At 41.9% G+C, this 16,418-nt stretch overlaps 1 protein-coding gene across 1 annotated transcript in view; it reads right to left on the reverse strand.

Annotated features, from left to right (window-relative positions):
* Positions 1-8,428, reverse strand: part of USP50 (ubiquitin specific peptidase 50) — a 33,923-nt gene extending 25,495 nt beyond the window's left edge. Inside the window, exons 1-5 of the mRNA XM_021694008.2 lie at positions 8,376-8,428; positions 6,437-6,631; positions 5,976-6,171; positions 3,880-4,089; positions 2,700-2,842 (exon numbers count right to left, since the gene is read on the reverse strand). Coding sequence (XP_021549683.1) covers positions 2,700-2,842; positions 3,880-4,089; positions 5,976-6,171; positions 6,437-6,631; positions 8,376-8,428 — 797 coding nt within the window. The remainder of the gene's footprint in view (positions 1-2,699; positions 2,843-3,879; positions 4,090-5,975; positions 6,172-6,436; positions 6,632-8,375) is intronic.
* Between the last annotated feature and the right edge of the window lie 7,990 nt (positions 8,429-16,418).

The following is a 16,418-nucleotide window of genomic DNA, read 5'->3' on the forward strand; positions in this document are numbered from 1 at the left end:
AAAATAAAATAAAAATGGGGTATTAAAAAATTAAAATCATGATGCTTAGAATTCACCTCAAACCCGTGGAATCAGAATTCCCAAGGGTGGGGCCAGGGAATTTATTTTTTAAAGAGCCCTCGAAGGAAGTGCCAAATGTCCATCAATGGACCAATAAAAAAGCAAAATATGATATAGACACAATGGAATATTACTCAGTTCATAAGAAGAAATGAACTTCCAGTACACATCAAACATGGATGAACCTTGAAAACATATTCTAAGTGAAATGGGCCAGTAAAAAGGACAAACATCGTATGATTCCATGTACACGAAGCACCTAGAATAGGCAAGTTTATAGACACAGAAAGTAGATTAGAGATTATCAGGGGCTGCGGGGGGAGGAGGAATCCCCGAGGAATTATGGCTTAATGGTTGCAGACTTTTTCTTTGGAGCAATGAAAAAGTTTTAGAAGTGATTGTCAGGGGCGCCTGGGTGGCTCAGTTGGTTAAGCGACTGCCTTCGGCTCGGGTCATGATCCTGGGGTCCCTGGATTGAGTCCCGCATCGGGCTCCCTGCTCAGCGGGGAGTCTGCTTCTCCCTCTGACCCTCCCCCCTCTCATGTGCTTGCTCTCTCTCATTCTCTCTCTCAAATAAATAAATAAAATCTTAAAAAAAAAAAACTCTTTAATAAAAAAAAAAAAAGAAGTGATTGTCACACAACATTGTGAATGTAATGAATGCCAATGAATTAAACACTTAAAATGGTTGGGGGTTGAAAATGGTAGAAAGGGGTCACGACACAAAGAACTTGGGAAGCCTCTAGAAGCTGGAAAGGGAAGGCATCAGATTCTTCTCTAGAAAGGAATGCAGCCCTACAGACACTTTGATTTTAGCCTTGTGGAAACCCACATTAGACTTTTAACTACCAAACTGTAAGGTGACCACCAAAAACGTTAAAATGCCAAGATTGTTGGGAAGGTAGCGGAATAGGAGGATCCAAAGATCATGTCATTCCCTGGACACACACCTAGATAACAGCCACATCAGAGCAACTAACTCAGAAAATGACCCAAAGCCTGGCATTCTAGACTTTCCACAGTTAACTGTAGAGAGGAGGCCACAGGGAAAAGGGTAAGAGGGGTGGAGTCCCAGCAGGGAACCGAACTTTCCAGGAGACTAACCACACATGGGAGGGACGCCACATACACAAACGCAGAGGAGCACCCTCCACACCAGGCTCCCCAGACACAGGGGCCTGCACTGGGAAGATGAGTCCACACAATATTTGGCTTTGAAAACAAAAAAAAAAGCCAACTACTGATGGGGAGAAGATATTTGCAAGTAATTTATCCAATACAGGATTAGTATCCAAAATATATAAAGAGCGTATACAACTCACCCAAAAAAACAAATAATCCAGGGACTCTGGCTGGCTCAGTCAGTAGAGCATGGGAGTCTTGGTCTCAGGGTAGAGTTTACTTAACCTAAGTAAACTTGTTTTGTTTACAAAACAAAACAATCCCATTAAAAAAGGGCAGAGGACCTGAAGAAACATTTCTCCAAAGAAGACATCCAGATGGCCAACAGACACATGAAAAGGTGCTCAACATCACTCATCATCAGAGAAATGCAAATCAAAACCCCAGTAAGATATCACCTCACATCTGCCACAATGGTTAAAATAAAAAAATATAAGAAATAACAAGTGTTGGTGAGGATGTGGAGAAAAAGAAACCCTCATATGCTATTGGTGGAAATGCAAACTGGTGCAGCCACTGGGGAAAACAGTATGGAGGTTCCTCAAAAAATTAAAAATAGAACTACCATATGAACCAGTAATTCCTCTACTGGGTATTTACCCAAAGAAAACAAAAACATTAATTTGAAAAGATATATGTACCCCTATATTTACTGCAGCATTATTTCCAATAGCCAAGATATGGAAGCAACCTTAGTGTCTATCAGTAGATGAATGGATAAAGACGTGTATATATATACAATGGAATACTACTCAACCATAAAAAAGAACAAAATTTTGCCATTTGCAACAACACGATGGATCTAAAGGGTATAATGCCAAGTGAAATCAGTCAGAGAAAGACAAATACCATATAATTTCCCCCCTATGTGGAATTTAAGAAACAAAACAAATGACCAAAGGAAAAAAAAACAAAAAAAACAGACTCAAATACAAAACTAATGGTTACCGGGGGTGGGGGGTGGGGATGGGTGAAACGGGTGATGGGGATTAGGAGTACACTTATCGTGATGAACACTGAGTAATTATAGAATTGCTGAATCACTATATTGTACACCTGAAAGTAATATAACACTCTTAGAGTTCAATAAAAAAAGTTAAAATGGCAGATTTTATGTTACATACATTTTATCACAGATTAAAAATTAATGTAATATACTGAATACCATTGAATTATACACTTTATTTATTTATTTTAGAGAGAGAGAACATGCATGAGCAGGAGGGGCAGAGGGAGAGAGCATCTCAAGCAGACTCCAGAGCTTGGCCCTGACAACGGGTCTCGATCCCAAAATCCTGAGATCCCGACCTGAGCCAAAACCAACAGACGCTTAACCGACTGAACCACCCAGACGCCCCTGAATTGTACAACTTAAATGGGTCAATTGCATGGTATGTGAATTATATCTTGATAAAGCAATTCAAAAAAAAAATCTCACAAAACGTCAAAATCCATACCTTTTTAAGTGAAAGATCATTATTTTTGGTGCTTTGGAAATACTGGCCCTTACAGCTGTTTCTTGCTTGGTTTCACAGAAGGAACAGTGAATTTGGTTATTCCAGGTCAGTGTGTCTTGTTGAAAAAACCACTGGAGACAGTCCTATGGAGGAAAACCGCATTTGGTGACTACATTGGATCAAGTGCAGCCTGGGCTCTGTTTACAGTAGAACTTTGCAACAGCTGTGGAAATGTGATCCTCAGTGCTTTCCTCAAAGTCAACATATGCAGGAGGTCCCAGCGTCACAAGCTGTTGCCTAGACAGGTGTAAAATCTACCTGACGAAGGAGGGGCTTCTTTTTCACTCAGTTACTGAAATGGATCCAAGTGCCCATCTCACTTCCAGTCTCTGGATCAGCATTTTAACCTTTGTGGTTTATTTCAGAATAATACTGACTGTGCCGTTTCCACTAACCAAGTCAGGCAACTGTTTTGTTACTCCTCTCATCACAGAAGCGATCCAGAGACTGAAAAATGACCATGTGCGGTGTCTGGGGGTGACCCATAATAAAGACAGCAGGACAGACAGAATTTGATTCTGTGCACAGAAGCCACCGTGAGTGTGGCCAGGCCCCCCGGCTCGGCAAACCGCCAGCCTGAAGAGGAAGGTGAGCACAGATCCTGTGTTCGGTACATGCCAGCACCTCAGAGTCTTGGGAATTTGTTTCCCGTCATCTTTAGCAATTTAATCTGAGAACAAAGCCCACTTCTAAATAAGTAGTAGGATTCCGTTCTCCAATTCTGGCATGTGAAAACTTTTTGCAGCTGTGCTTTCATAATTTAGGTAGAAAATATAAATGGGTACTCTGCAAGGGAACTTATTGCTCCCTGCCTTCTAGCTGTCCCGTCTTCTACAGCCACCCCGATTTACAGATGGTGAAGAAAATTCAAGAGGTAAATTCTCAATACGCACCAAGCCATCTCGGTAGAATGAATAAAGCCCACAGGTCATTTCAGTTTTACACTGAGGCTCTTTTAATGAGTACATTTAGAAATACAACCGAATTCACAGTCACTTTTGGCTGTATGTCGCTTTTCTATAAAATGTTGTCATCATGGGCTTCCAGTGACAAAGCAGCACCTTCATGATAGGCAATGTAGGAAACCTGAGAAGTGGTATCCAGGAGCAAGGATCGCTACCTGAAGAGAGCACTCGTATTCAGATGGAATGGGGAGAGAGAGGACGGTGAAGACTTCGTTCTTGTAGGTGCAGCTCTCACACTTCAAACACATGATGCTGTAGTTGAGCTGCCCTTCAAACAGTTGCGTGATGATGGAGGACTCACTGGCCATCACCTTCCTGCAGCATCTTGGAATAGACCCTTTCTCGTATGATCTTCTTCGATGGTACTGAATCAAAGGAACAAATTAGCCCCGAATCAACTCCTGGTTATCAAAAAAAGCTTTTAATAGGATGACTTGATTTTTTTTCTATTAGAATGATACATTGCTACCAGAAACCAGTTAGTTTTGGATTCAACAATGCATAGAATAAGGTCTTCTTAAGAGTACGTATTAGGTGGGGTGCTTGGGTGGCTCAGTCGGGCCAGCGTCCAACTCTTGCTTTCAGCTCAGGTCATGATCTCACCGTCGTGAGATCCAGCCCGGCGTGGAGCCCCAGCGAGGTTCCATGGTAGGCTCTGCATGGGGCTCTGCGCTCAGTAGGGAGTCTGCTTGAGATTCTCTCCCTCTGCCCCTCCCCCCTCATGCTCTCTCTCTAAATAAATAAATCTTTTAAAAAAAGGTATATATTAAGTTTGATTTCTGATCACTCAGTTATTTTCCTCCTTAAGTGAAGCTGAGGAAAGATGACATGCTAACCCTGTGACAACACATGTCCGTGCCCCAGAAGCCAGCAGCCTGTGATAACGTGATGTGGGGTCCTAGAGGAAGTTCCTCCTGGGAAGAGGGTGGGTAAGCATTTGAACTAGCTTTCAGTCATGCAAACTGATGGAGGAATAAAATGAAGAAATCTGTCCTCCCTCCAGTCCCTTCAGATTTAGCCTCTTCTGCTTTTATTGTTAGAAAACACTTTTTTTAAAAGAGCAAATCTTAAATTCTTAAGGCAGCCCAAGTTAGCCTTGCAGCGTGGTTTGAATCTAGCTCATGTTGAGGGGTACCATTTCTGGGGGTGCAGGCTGACTTCTCGGTGCTTGAATGGCCTCACTAGACTGGACATTTGGAAGACATATTAGCCCCCAGCCAGCTCCGCTTTGGAGCTGTGCACTCTGCTCCCCTTTGTCTTGCTGCTTTCATCAGGCTCTGCCGCCAAGGTCTTCCACCTGATAGTCCTCTGATGCCCCTAATTCCAACTTTGGTCTTGGGAATGAGAAACCTATTTATTTCAGATTGGCTGCAGATGAGGACCTAAGTGATTTTACTGACCACCACCCTACCCTTTGGCTAAAAAAAAAAAGTGCTGCCGTGAATATCTTAGTAGCAGTAAAAATGAAAAATGGAACTGAGGATTACAGACGAGAATGATTAATGGCTATCGTTTGTGATCTTTTGCTAAAGCATTTCCTGGATGGGAAGTATGAGGTAAGCTAACATCAGCACAAGGACACTGAATAAAACCAAGCTATCTTTGGAGAGTATGTGACTCAGATCAAAGCTGAAGGCAATGAGTCTTACAAAGAAAAGTAAAACCCTTCGTAACTGGTGATCTCATGTTTCATTAAATGTTGTATGTCCTGATCTGGTGAAGAACTCTGGTTTGGAATGTTCGGCATGAAGATGAAACTTTGCAGTATTTAGGTCTGTCCTTTAATACCCAGCTTCATATTTTCTTGGGTTTGTAGTTACCAAAAACATGTATTTTAAGTTGTAAAGCTCTATATGTTTTATCTCATGAGGTACATATTTTTATTTAAAAAAATGAGATTTTCACTTTAAGAAAACTAGTCTGTGCAGATGTTATTTGCAAAGGGAACAGATTAGTGGTTCCCACACCTGTTGATCACTGGCAACACCATGTGAGCTTTCCCAAAGGACAGCCCAAGACATTCTAATTCAGTAACACCAGAGTGAGGGGCTTAGGATGTGTGTCATGATTCTGATGATTATTTGGTAAATACAGACCAATTCAAATACTAACTTGAGTGTGCCCCACGGTACCCCTGCACCTGTGCTTGGTAGAGAGGGGGCAATATTGACAGATCAGACCAAAGAATGAAAAACAAAAGTTGCTGATAGAGCTGAAGGGTCTTATTTCAAAGGCTATTAATTCTACTTACCTTTTTCAGAGCTTCATGAAGTTCATTCAGGACATAAATCAAGAATTCCTGAGCATCTTGCTGTGTCTCTTTCGTAAATGCTGGGTAGAGGTTGCCAAGAGCTGACCGAAATATTTCTGGTGAGACACATTCTGAGTCTCCAAGCCACATGTCTGTCATCACATAGGCAAAAGCTGTCGCGACCTCCGTGCAATCTCTTGGAAGAGGGACAGAGAATGTTTCTGGCTGATTTAATGGCAGGGAGGCACCTAAAAACTCAAGCATGTGGCATCAGACCAAAAACAAATCTCCCTTTCTTAGGCGACCTTCCCACGTTGTTACTCACCCTAGCAATTGTCTCTGGGGGTGCCTCTGGGCTCTTGTTTAGCCCGGAGGAGGGACTTCACTGGGCTCCTTCCCTCACCTGGCCCTGGGGGAGCAGGGAGTGGGGGCTGGGCGGCAGGGAACACAAATGGTCTTACTTTTGAAGAGCAGTAATGTACTTTCCCGAGAGAAAGTATTCCACCAGCGGCGAGATGCTGCCGAGACACTGTAAGATGGCGTTCATGTAGCACGTGTTGCCCAAGTTCCGCAGGCCCGTCACTCCCTGGAAATGGGGCTGGTTCTCATCAGCCTCGTTCACGGGACAGGTATCATAGTGATCTGTGCACTCTGCGCTGTGTTGGTGCCATGTGGGAAGAAAGGAAAGCATTTTGAGCGAGCAGATTATGTGCCCATGACAATAAGGCACCCTCAAGCTCATGCCACAGAGAGTTCGCAGTGAGACTTCTGTCGAATACATTTCCGACCAGAGACAGAAGTATTCGAACTCGAGGTTTAAAATCACATCACTTATTCTGGAACTCTGAACGGGGCCTGTAGCCGAAGAAGCAGAGGTAAATATTTCTTCCTGAAACCAGGGCAAGAGGACAGAAAATATTGGCCTTTCAGACACCTAGAATTGCTTGGCTAAAAATGCAAATTTCCCTCTAAGTACTAAAGTACTGGGGCCTCTGGGTGGCTCAGTTACTTAAGCATCTGACTCTTGATTTCAGCTCAGTTCACGGTCTTGGGGTCATGAGATTGAGCCCCATGTGGGGCTCTGCACTCAGCAGGGAGTCCGCTTCTCCCTCTCCCTCTGACCACACACTCTCTCTCTCTCTAAAATAAATAAATATTAAATAAATAAATACCAAAGTATTTCTTTTTTGGACAAATAATTTAATTATTTTTAGTAGTAACAGTAATTGCAATAGATAGTAGTTAATAATAACAATAGCTATCATTTAAGGAGCTTGGCCCAAACTTAAGTAGTTAATATGCATTTTCCCATTTAATTCTTTCAACAGTTTTATGGGGTAGGTATAATTGTTTTTAAATCCTGTTTTACAGGGGAGAGATCACATTTAAATGGTTTAGTCATTTGCCTACGATATATATATTATGTGCAGTGGCATGCGGAGAGAAGGAATATCGTACCTACCTACCTATCGAGTTATTTGGATTTCTATATCATATATTAACAGTGTGTGTGTACATATTAAGGGCATATGCACATGCTAAGAGCATATATACATCTATTAAGAGCACAACTATGTATGTATATTACATACACCTGTGATATACATTTTCTGATGTCATACATTACATACACACGTGTTCTTAGAAACACACACATGTACAGAGAGAGAGCAAGAGCATAGACTTTGTGAAGAATAGATCTTCGTTTAAATCCTGACCCTGCCGCTTCCTAGTTACATGACCTGGAACTCTCATTTATCTATAAAAACAGGAAAAATGCTCCCTTATAGGATGGTGGGAGGATTAGCTTAAGTGATGCGAGGCCTGTGGCACAGATTACATAGTTAATAAATGGGACCTTAAACATATTTTTGACTAAGTGACTGATGTAGGATGTCCTAAACAGGAAGCTATGGAGTTCGAGAGTCCTGTGCACAGGCCAGCCCGGAGCGGAGGAGAACGCTGCAGGCGCCCAGGGAGGCCTCCTCTGACCACACACAGCTTCCTTTTGTCATTTGGCTATGGCTCAAGGCAGCCCAGCATCTTGGTCCTTTATGACTTTTCTTCCCTCGTGCAGGATCTAAAACTGGGTCTCCATGAGACCATTACCTCACCTCAGTACCTCCATTTGCAATTTTGCCGGTTTGAAAAGTGTTCACTATTACCAGATGGTCATTTTCATGTTTGTTTTCTGATGTCATCAGAGGCCCCGCACGGTCCCTCGTTAGGGGCGTCTATTGCCTAGATATCAAATATGTAACTTCCCTTCCTTGTGGGGGACCTCCACAGGGTCAAACCTGAGGGAACCCTTCCAAAGGAGGCATGTACCCCCAACTCCTTTGCCAGCCCCCTGGCCCCCTCCCGGAATTCTCGAGAAAGCTGTAGTAGAGAGTGGCTCACAGGACATAGTAGATGCCGAAGTCATCTGCAGGGAGGGGCCGCTGCGAAGTCATTTTAGTGAGACCACGTTGGACTTTCACTTCTACTCGGGAGCTACATGGAATCCTTTTAACTTCATTTCTCCAAGCCTGTTACTTAGGCTCTTTTGTTTGTAATCAACAGTGTATATGTTTCTCTCCCCTTTCAGTAGCTGCAGACTGATTTCTCTCTGTACTTCAGGTACATTCCCACTTGGATTTCCCATGCATCATAATCATTTCCATTCACCCTCAAGATTCTAGCATGTTGCCACGAGAGACCACTACTCGGCTGCTTAAAAACTTTAAAAGCATTAGATTTCAGGGGCGCCTGGGTGGCTCAGTCAGTTGAGCACCTGACTCTTGGTTTCGGCTCAGATCGTGATCTCAGGGTCCTGGGATCCAGCCCTGCATCAGATTCTGAGCTGGGCATGAGGCCTGCTTAAGATTTTCTCTCTCCCTCTCCCTCTGCAACTCACGCCCCTCAAAAAAAAAGTATTACATGTCAGAGAATGAACTGAACATACAACCTCTCTTCCTCCATCACTCAGTTTCTCTTGAATATATACAATACACACATACATAGAAGATTTACCTCCACATAGTCCACTCTGGCAACCCTGCCCTCTTTGGGCACCCATCCCCACTCCCGGGGATCACACCACTCCTAGGATCCCAAGGGAGTATTTCTCACCCTGGGAAGGGAAACAGTTGGATTTTGCTGCTTCTAAAGCGCATAGCATTGGGATAGACTAGAGTCTTTCTCTTCACAGCCACCCACTATAGTCCAAAGGGTGTGTAGACACACACACACACACACGCATCCGACTAGGGTCACCAGGGCAAATATAAATAAAGTGTTCATCATAGAAGGATTTATAAGCTGAGAAGTAGCAAAGAACACATGAGCTCCTGAGCTCTCATTTTTTTCACTGAGAACTGTCCTTAAGAAGGCGCGTTGGTGAAGACGGCCCCTCCCCACCCCCCCCGCACTATTTAGATCAAAAGGGGTCAGAGAGTAGGTACAACCGTGGAGCCTCGAAAGCAATCTGGTCAGGAAGTGGTCTTGTTAGAAAGGGGAGCCTCTGCAGCTCAAAGCTGCTACCCGCTTGTTCTTTCTTGGAGTGAACTCAGAATCTGTAGGGAGTCGGTGAAGAAAGAGCCTTTAGGGCCAATCCAATTTATCTTTTCTCAGCTCTGCATCAAGTGAAATGAATGAGGTTATAAAAGAAAAAACTCTTCAAAAATATAAATGTCAGGAAAGATAAAGAAGGCTGAGAACCATTGCAGATTAAAAAATAAACTGGAGGGACACCTGAGTGGCTAGGTCGGCTGAGCATCTGGTTCGGGTCATGATCTCAGGGTCGTGAGATTGAGCCCTGCATTGGGCTCCGTGCTGTGAGCATGGAGCCTGCTTGAGGTTCTCTCTCTCCCTCTCTCTCTCTGCCCCTTCCTTCCTGCTCACTCTCTCTCAAAAAAACAAAAAACAAAACCAAAAAAACTAGAGAAGCAAGACAATTACATATAATACCAAATCCTGGGTAGGACCCTGGATCAGGATAAAAACATTGCTATAAAAGGACATTATTGGGACAATTGATAAAATCTGAATAGGATTATATATGAATAGTTTTGCCTCGATGTTGAATCTTCTGATTTTTATAAGATGGTATCCTGTTTATGAAAGAGAATGTCCTTTTTCTTAGGAAATATACGCCGACGGATTTAGGGCCCCTTTATAAGGGGCCTGATCTATGCAAACTGCTCTGAAATGGTTCATGGAAACACACAGAGACACAAACACACATGAGGAAAGGAGGGAAGGCGGTAACATGATAAAGTACAAACGCAGCAAATGCAGTTGGATGTCAGCAATGGGTGAGCCTGGGTGAGGGCCAACGAGTTCTTTGTACGATTCCTGCGACTCTTCTCTAAGTGTGGAATGATCTCACACTAAAGAGTCCAAAGAAACAAGAATGTAGTAAATGTAATTTTTATATGGATTTATCTCCAGGATATAGTGCTGGTAAGCCATAAAGGCAAGGTTCTGAAGAGTCCATCTATAGTAGGCACCCCACTTGTCTCCAAGTGCATTTATGCTCAGGCAACATGGACACATTAAGAACGATCATTCTTTGATGCCTGTGTAAGGGATCCTGGCAACCAGAGGTGCTGAGTCTTACAGCTATTTTGTATTTGTGATCTATTAACAAAGGGGTTTCATGAAGTCACCTCAGTGGTGATTCTGTAGGACGTGAATCCTGTCACCCTGCTCCTCCTTCGGCCAGTGAACTTCTCCCAAATACTTCAGTTTCTCATCGGTGGAGTTTTGTTAAAATTTCATTCTATGATTGATAACGCTTATAGGTAAAAACACAACTCATACTCATATGTTGATATTATATCCAGGGACCTTTCTAAACTCAAAGTCTAATTTTTATATAGGTTCTTTGGATTTTCTACAAACATTGAAGTCATCTGCAGAAAAAAATCAGTTTTATTTTTTCCTTACCAATCCTTACGCTTTTTATTTCTTACCCTTTGAACTAGCTAGCACCTCCAGTAAAATGTTGAACAGAAGTGGGGATAGTAGTCATCCTTAGCTCACTCCTGAACTAACAAGGAAAGCTTTGAATAATTCATCAGTAAGTATGATGTTTGCTAAGGGCATAGTGTTGTTGTTGTAGTTGTAGCTGTTGTTGTTCTTTAGAGGGGGAGGGGCCGAGAGCGAGAACGTGAGGGGGGAGGGGCCGAGAAAGAAAGAAAGAGAGAGAGAGAGAGAGAGAGAGAGAGACTGGGGAGGGGCAGAGAGAGAGAGAATCTTAAGCAGGTTCCACATCCAGCACAAGGCCTGATGTGGGGCTTGATCTCAAGACCCTGAGATCACGACCTGAGCAGAAATCGAGAGCTGGACGCTTAACCAACGGAGCCACCCAGGCGCCCCGAAAGGCATAGTTTTTTTGAGAGTTGTAATCATGAACAGACATTGAGTGTGATCAGGTTTTTCTGTATCTTTTGAGGTAATCATGAGATTTTTCTTCTTTAGTCTGTTGTTGTGGTCAATAATTGATGATGGTCACATATTAAACCAGTCTTCTATTCCTCAGATAAACATCTTGTTAGTGATGTAGTATCATTTTCATGAATTGCTGCTTTCTATTTGTTAATCTTTTGTTCAAGAATTTTGTATCTATGTTCATGAGTAAAACAACCTTTGTAGTAGTGTTCTGTGCTGTGTAAAAAATTATCACAAATTTAGTGCACTGTTTAACAACACACGTTGATTATCTCATAGTTTCTATAGGTCAGAGTCCAGGTATGGCTGAGCTGGAATCACATGTTACATTCACTTGTCATCTCTCTTTAGGGTCCTTCATCCTGAAACAGTTCTTATGCATTTCCTTGACTTTCAAGAACTTGACACTTTTTTTTTTTTTAAGATTTTGTTTATTTATTTGACAGATACAGAGATAGCGAGAGCAGGAACACAAGCAGCGGGCAGTGGAAGAGGGAGAAGCAGGCTTCCCGCCAAGCAGGGAGCCCGATGCGGGGCTCGATCCCACAGTCCTGGGATCATGACCTGAGCCGAAGGCAGACGCTTAACCATCTGAGCGACCCAGGTGTCCCTCCTTGTCCTTTTAGAAAGGAACAATTCCAAACTCTTTATTTGCTACTTTTCTCTTTCCAGCTAAAAACGGATCTGTTAGTGTTTCTTGGAAAACTTGGTTCTAAGAAAATTAACTCAGAAATGTCTCTTAGTAGTTAAGAGTGGTCAAGGGCACAAGCTTTGGAGTTAGACCTATGTTCATGTCCCAACTGCGCCACTTCTATAGTTTCAAAATGGGGATAATCATAGTACCAAGCCTCATAAGATTATAGTGAGGATTAAATGAGATAATTACTGAAAAAGTACTTATTTGTTCAATCTGGCACAAAGTGAGTACTCAAGTATAGCAACTGTTACTATTATAAATCATTGTTTCTTCATATAAAAGCAGTGTGCTTTTGCAAATTTTCAAAAATTTTGGAAATATTACTTTTTAAAAAAAAATTTTATTCCTTTATTTGAGAGAATTCTTTTGTCAATCTGATTGTTTCTTTTGTAAACATTATTATTTGCTATTTATTTGCAGAGTTACTAAACTGTGGCATGAAGTAGGTAACTTTTATTTATTTCCTCCTTTCTAGGTCTTGCATTAAATAGTGGTTGCATCTCATTCATTAATCCAGAAAATATTTACTGTGCATCTACTTCATGTCAGTCACTGTGCTACATGTTTAATAGAATAAAATATAAATCTTTACCTCCTTGATCACTCGGATTTAGTCTGTGCTTTCAACTCTTACCAAATATTTCCTATTGTTTTGACTTTCTTACATGTGTTATGATTGAGCACTCGTATGGTTACTTTATTTGAATTATCTTGATGTTTTAGCTTTACATTTGTGCTCACAGCTACTTTTTTAAGATTTTATTTGTCAGAGAGAGAGATAGCACAAGCAGAGGGAGTGGCAGGCAGAGGGAGAAGCAGGTTCCCCGCCTCAGCAAGGAGCCCGACGCAGGACTCAATCCCAGGACCCTTGGATCATGACCCGAGCCAAAGGCAGACTCTTAACCGACTGAGCCACCCAGGTGTCCCTCAGAGCTACTTTTTACATCCTTTTTTCTAACTTCCTTCTCAAAGTGAATTCTAAAAGTGCCTTCAAAAAATGAAAATGGAACAGACTTAAGCACTTGGATGCAAATTATACACATCCACATATCTCATAAGCATGCTCATATTTCAACTATACTAACAAGAAACTACAAGATGGCAAGTTCTTTGTAGAGGGAAAAATCACTCTCAGAATGTTCTCTATTCTCCGTCATGTCCTCCTCTCTTCACTGGAATTCCCAAGGAAAGACAGCATGAACAAACCTATTATTTGAGTACCTTTACGTGCTAAGTACTTAACTCCCTGCACCTTCACAACAATGTGAGATCAGTATTATCAGAGAGGCTTGCTCAATTAGCTGGTTACTCACGGCTAAGGGGCAGAGCAAGAAAATGAGAGTCTAAGTCTATCCAGTTCCATTTTGCATTGCAGTGTATACACAGTAGCTACAGAATTGAAAGACCCTTAGACATAAGACTTATCAGTACTACATTCTTATTGCCAGATTTTTTTTAAAAGGTATTACTTATTTGACAGAGAGAGACACAGTGAGAGAGGGAACACAAGCAGGGGGAGCGGGAGAGGGAGAAGCAGGCTTCCCGCTGAGCAGGGACCCCGATGCAGGGCTCGATCCCAGGACCCTGGGATCATGACCTGAGCCGGAGGCATAGGCTTAGCAACTGAGCCACCCAGGCGCCCCTGCCAGATAATATTCTGTTGTATAGATTTATGTTTTACTTTTGGGTTGTTCCCATTTTTTGGCTATTATCAATAATGCTGCTATGAACATTCATGTACAAGGTTTTGTATAGACATTTTCATTTTCTTGGGTATATACCCAGGGGAAAAATTGCTGTCATGTGGACTCTGTTTAACCTTTTGAGAAACTGTTAGACTGTTTTCCAGAGGGGTGACACTACTTAAATCCCCACCAGCAACAGATAAGCATTCCAATTTCTCCACATCCTTGCCAACACCTGCTATCATCTTTTTCATTCTAGCCATCCCAGTGGGGATGAAGTGACATTTTATTATAGTTTTGAATTTCCCTGACGGCTAATGATGTAGAGACTCTTTTCATGTTTATTGACTACTCATATATCTTTGGAGAAAAGTCTATTCACATCCTTTGCCCAGTTTTAAATTGGGATGTCTCTTTATTACTTAATTAAGCTCTTTATACAAGTCCTTTATCAGATACATTACTTGCAAAAATTTTCTTCCATCCTATGAGTTGTCTTTTTGTTGACAGTGTACTTTTTTTTGAAAGATTTTATTTGAGAGAGAGAGTGAGAGAGGGCATGAGCAGGGGAAGGGGCAGAGGGAGAAGCAGACTCCCAGCTGAGCAGCAAGCCCAACACGGGGCTTGATGCCAGAACCCTGGGATCGAGTCCTGCATTGGGCTCCCTGCTCCGCGGGGAGCCTGCTTCTCCCTCTGCCTCTGTCTCTCTCTCTCATGAATAAATAAAATCTTAAAAAAAAAAAAAAGAACCACTAACCTAATTAATAGATCTAGTTAATGCCCATCAAAAAGACAACCAACAGTGTTTCCTAATATAAGTATACACCACTAGCGATGACACATTCTTGACAAAAATTCAATCTTGAATTTAACCAAGCCTCTAAACCTAACAGTTTATGGCATACTCAAGAAACAGAAACATGTAAAATGGCACCTAAGGGAAATAATCAGCAAAACCCTGAATGTGGGAAACTTTTTAGAACCTATGATTGGGTTCTTTAAAAAATAAACTAGGTGTTGGTGGGGGGAAGGGAATGGCAGGAGAAGCCTATATACTGAAACTTTAAAGACAAATCAAGCAACTCTAATATATAATAAATCTCAACTGGGTCCTGACTGAACCAAATTATAAAAAAATTTTTTTAGAATGACGCTGATATTAAGAAACTTAATTTTTTAGGTGTGAATATAACACAGTTCTTATATTTTAGAAACATACTAAGGCATTTATAATTAAAATGAAAGAGAAGTTCCATTGATGCAGACTGCATAGAAATCCCGAGAAAAAAACAGTAAAGGAGAGGGCTACACGTGGGGTGGGGGCAGCACATAAAAGAAAGCACTGTTGACTGGTGCTCTTTATTGTGGACTGGAGTATGCAGCTTTTCTGAAGAATAACCATGTCCTCTCCCTCCCTGCTTCCTGCCCATGACCACTAAGGCAGAATCATGGACCCCAGTTGGAAACTCTGCTTTGAGGAATTTCCAAAGAGTGCAGAAGAAAAACGTATTCCAGAGAGGTTCAAAACCATAACTTGGGATTTTACCTAAGGAAAAGCTCACAGATGGTGTAATATTGGAAATTCTGTGATACTTCTTCAACACATTATTTATTGAGCATCTGTATTCGATGCTACACATGCCAGCAAGGCACTAAGGAAAATACAAAAATAAGTAAGACAGCTCTCAGTTGGTAACACAGACCAAGTTTTCAGAGACACACTGGTTGAGAGGCTTCACTCCAGTACATAATTGCTAAGCATTTAATTTAATTAAGTGCCAGTTGTTACAGACCTGAGGGTCCAGGTTCCTCAAATACAGATACCTTGTGTGAAACCTAGCTAGGAAACAATGAGAGCAGATCTGGTAAATAAGGAGGATCACAAAAATCCCTGCCTGTAGATTCATCCTTTTCTGCAAGTAATTACTTGATCTGAGTGGTAAGTGGCTATTTATTGGGTACTCTTGCCTTGATTGTCCACTTAAACACACTGTGATCTATCTTCCTCAAGACAGTTTTATTGCAGAAAACCATTAAAATTTTTTTAGCGGTGTGCCTATCACAAATCACATACTATGCAAGGTGTTGGGTGCTACAGGAGTGAAAAATCTGAAGGGTCCTTTCCTCTGCAAAGCGTATAATCTAATGGGGTAAAAAGGATGCAACTATGAAACAACATAGTTCAACTTAAGTGTGGGAAATGAGGGTAATTTTTATATTTTTCTTTACATTTTAAATCTTTACCTTATGTTCCATTACAACCAACATGCATTACTTTTAAAATAATGATGGCTCGGGGCGCCTGGGTGGCTCAGTCGTTAAGCGTCTGCCTTCAGCTCAGGTCATGATCCCGGGGTCCTGGGATCGAGCCCCGCATCGGGCTCCCTGCTCCGCGGGAAGCCTGCTTCTCCCTCCCCCACTCCCCCTGCTTGTGTTCCCTCTCTCGCTGTGTCTAAATCTTAAAAAAAAAAAAAAAAAAAAAATGATGGCTCATATATACCAGACGGATGAAAACATTATCAGAGAACATCTGCAGATGTTTTAAGAGGTAATTTGGTTAAGAGAGCTTTGTTCTCAGTAGGATGAGACTGAAAAGAAAATGTTAAAGAGAATAAGCAAGTGACACTT

This window comes from Neomonachus schauinslandi, chromosome 9 (assembly GCF_002201575.2).
Source record: "Neomonachus schauinslandi chromosome 9, ASM220157v2, whole genome shotgun sequence".
In the NCBI taxonomy this organism is placed as follows: Eukaryota; Metazoa; Chordata; class Mammalia; order Carnivora; family Phocidae; genus Neomonachus; species Neomonachus schauinslandi.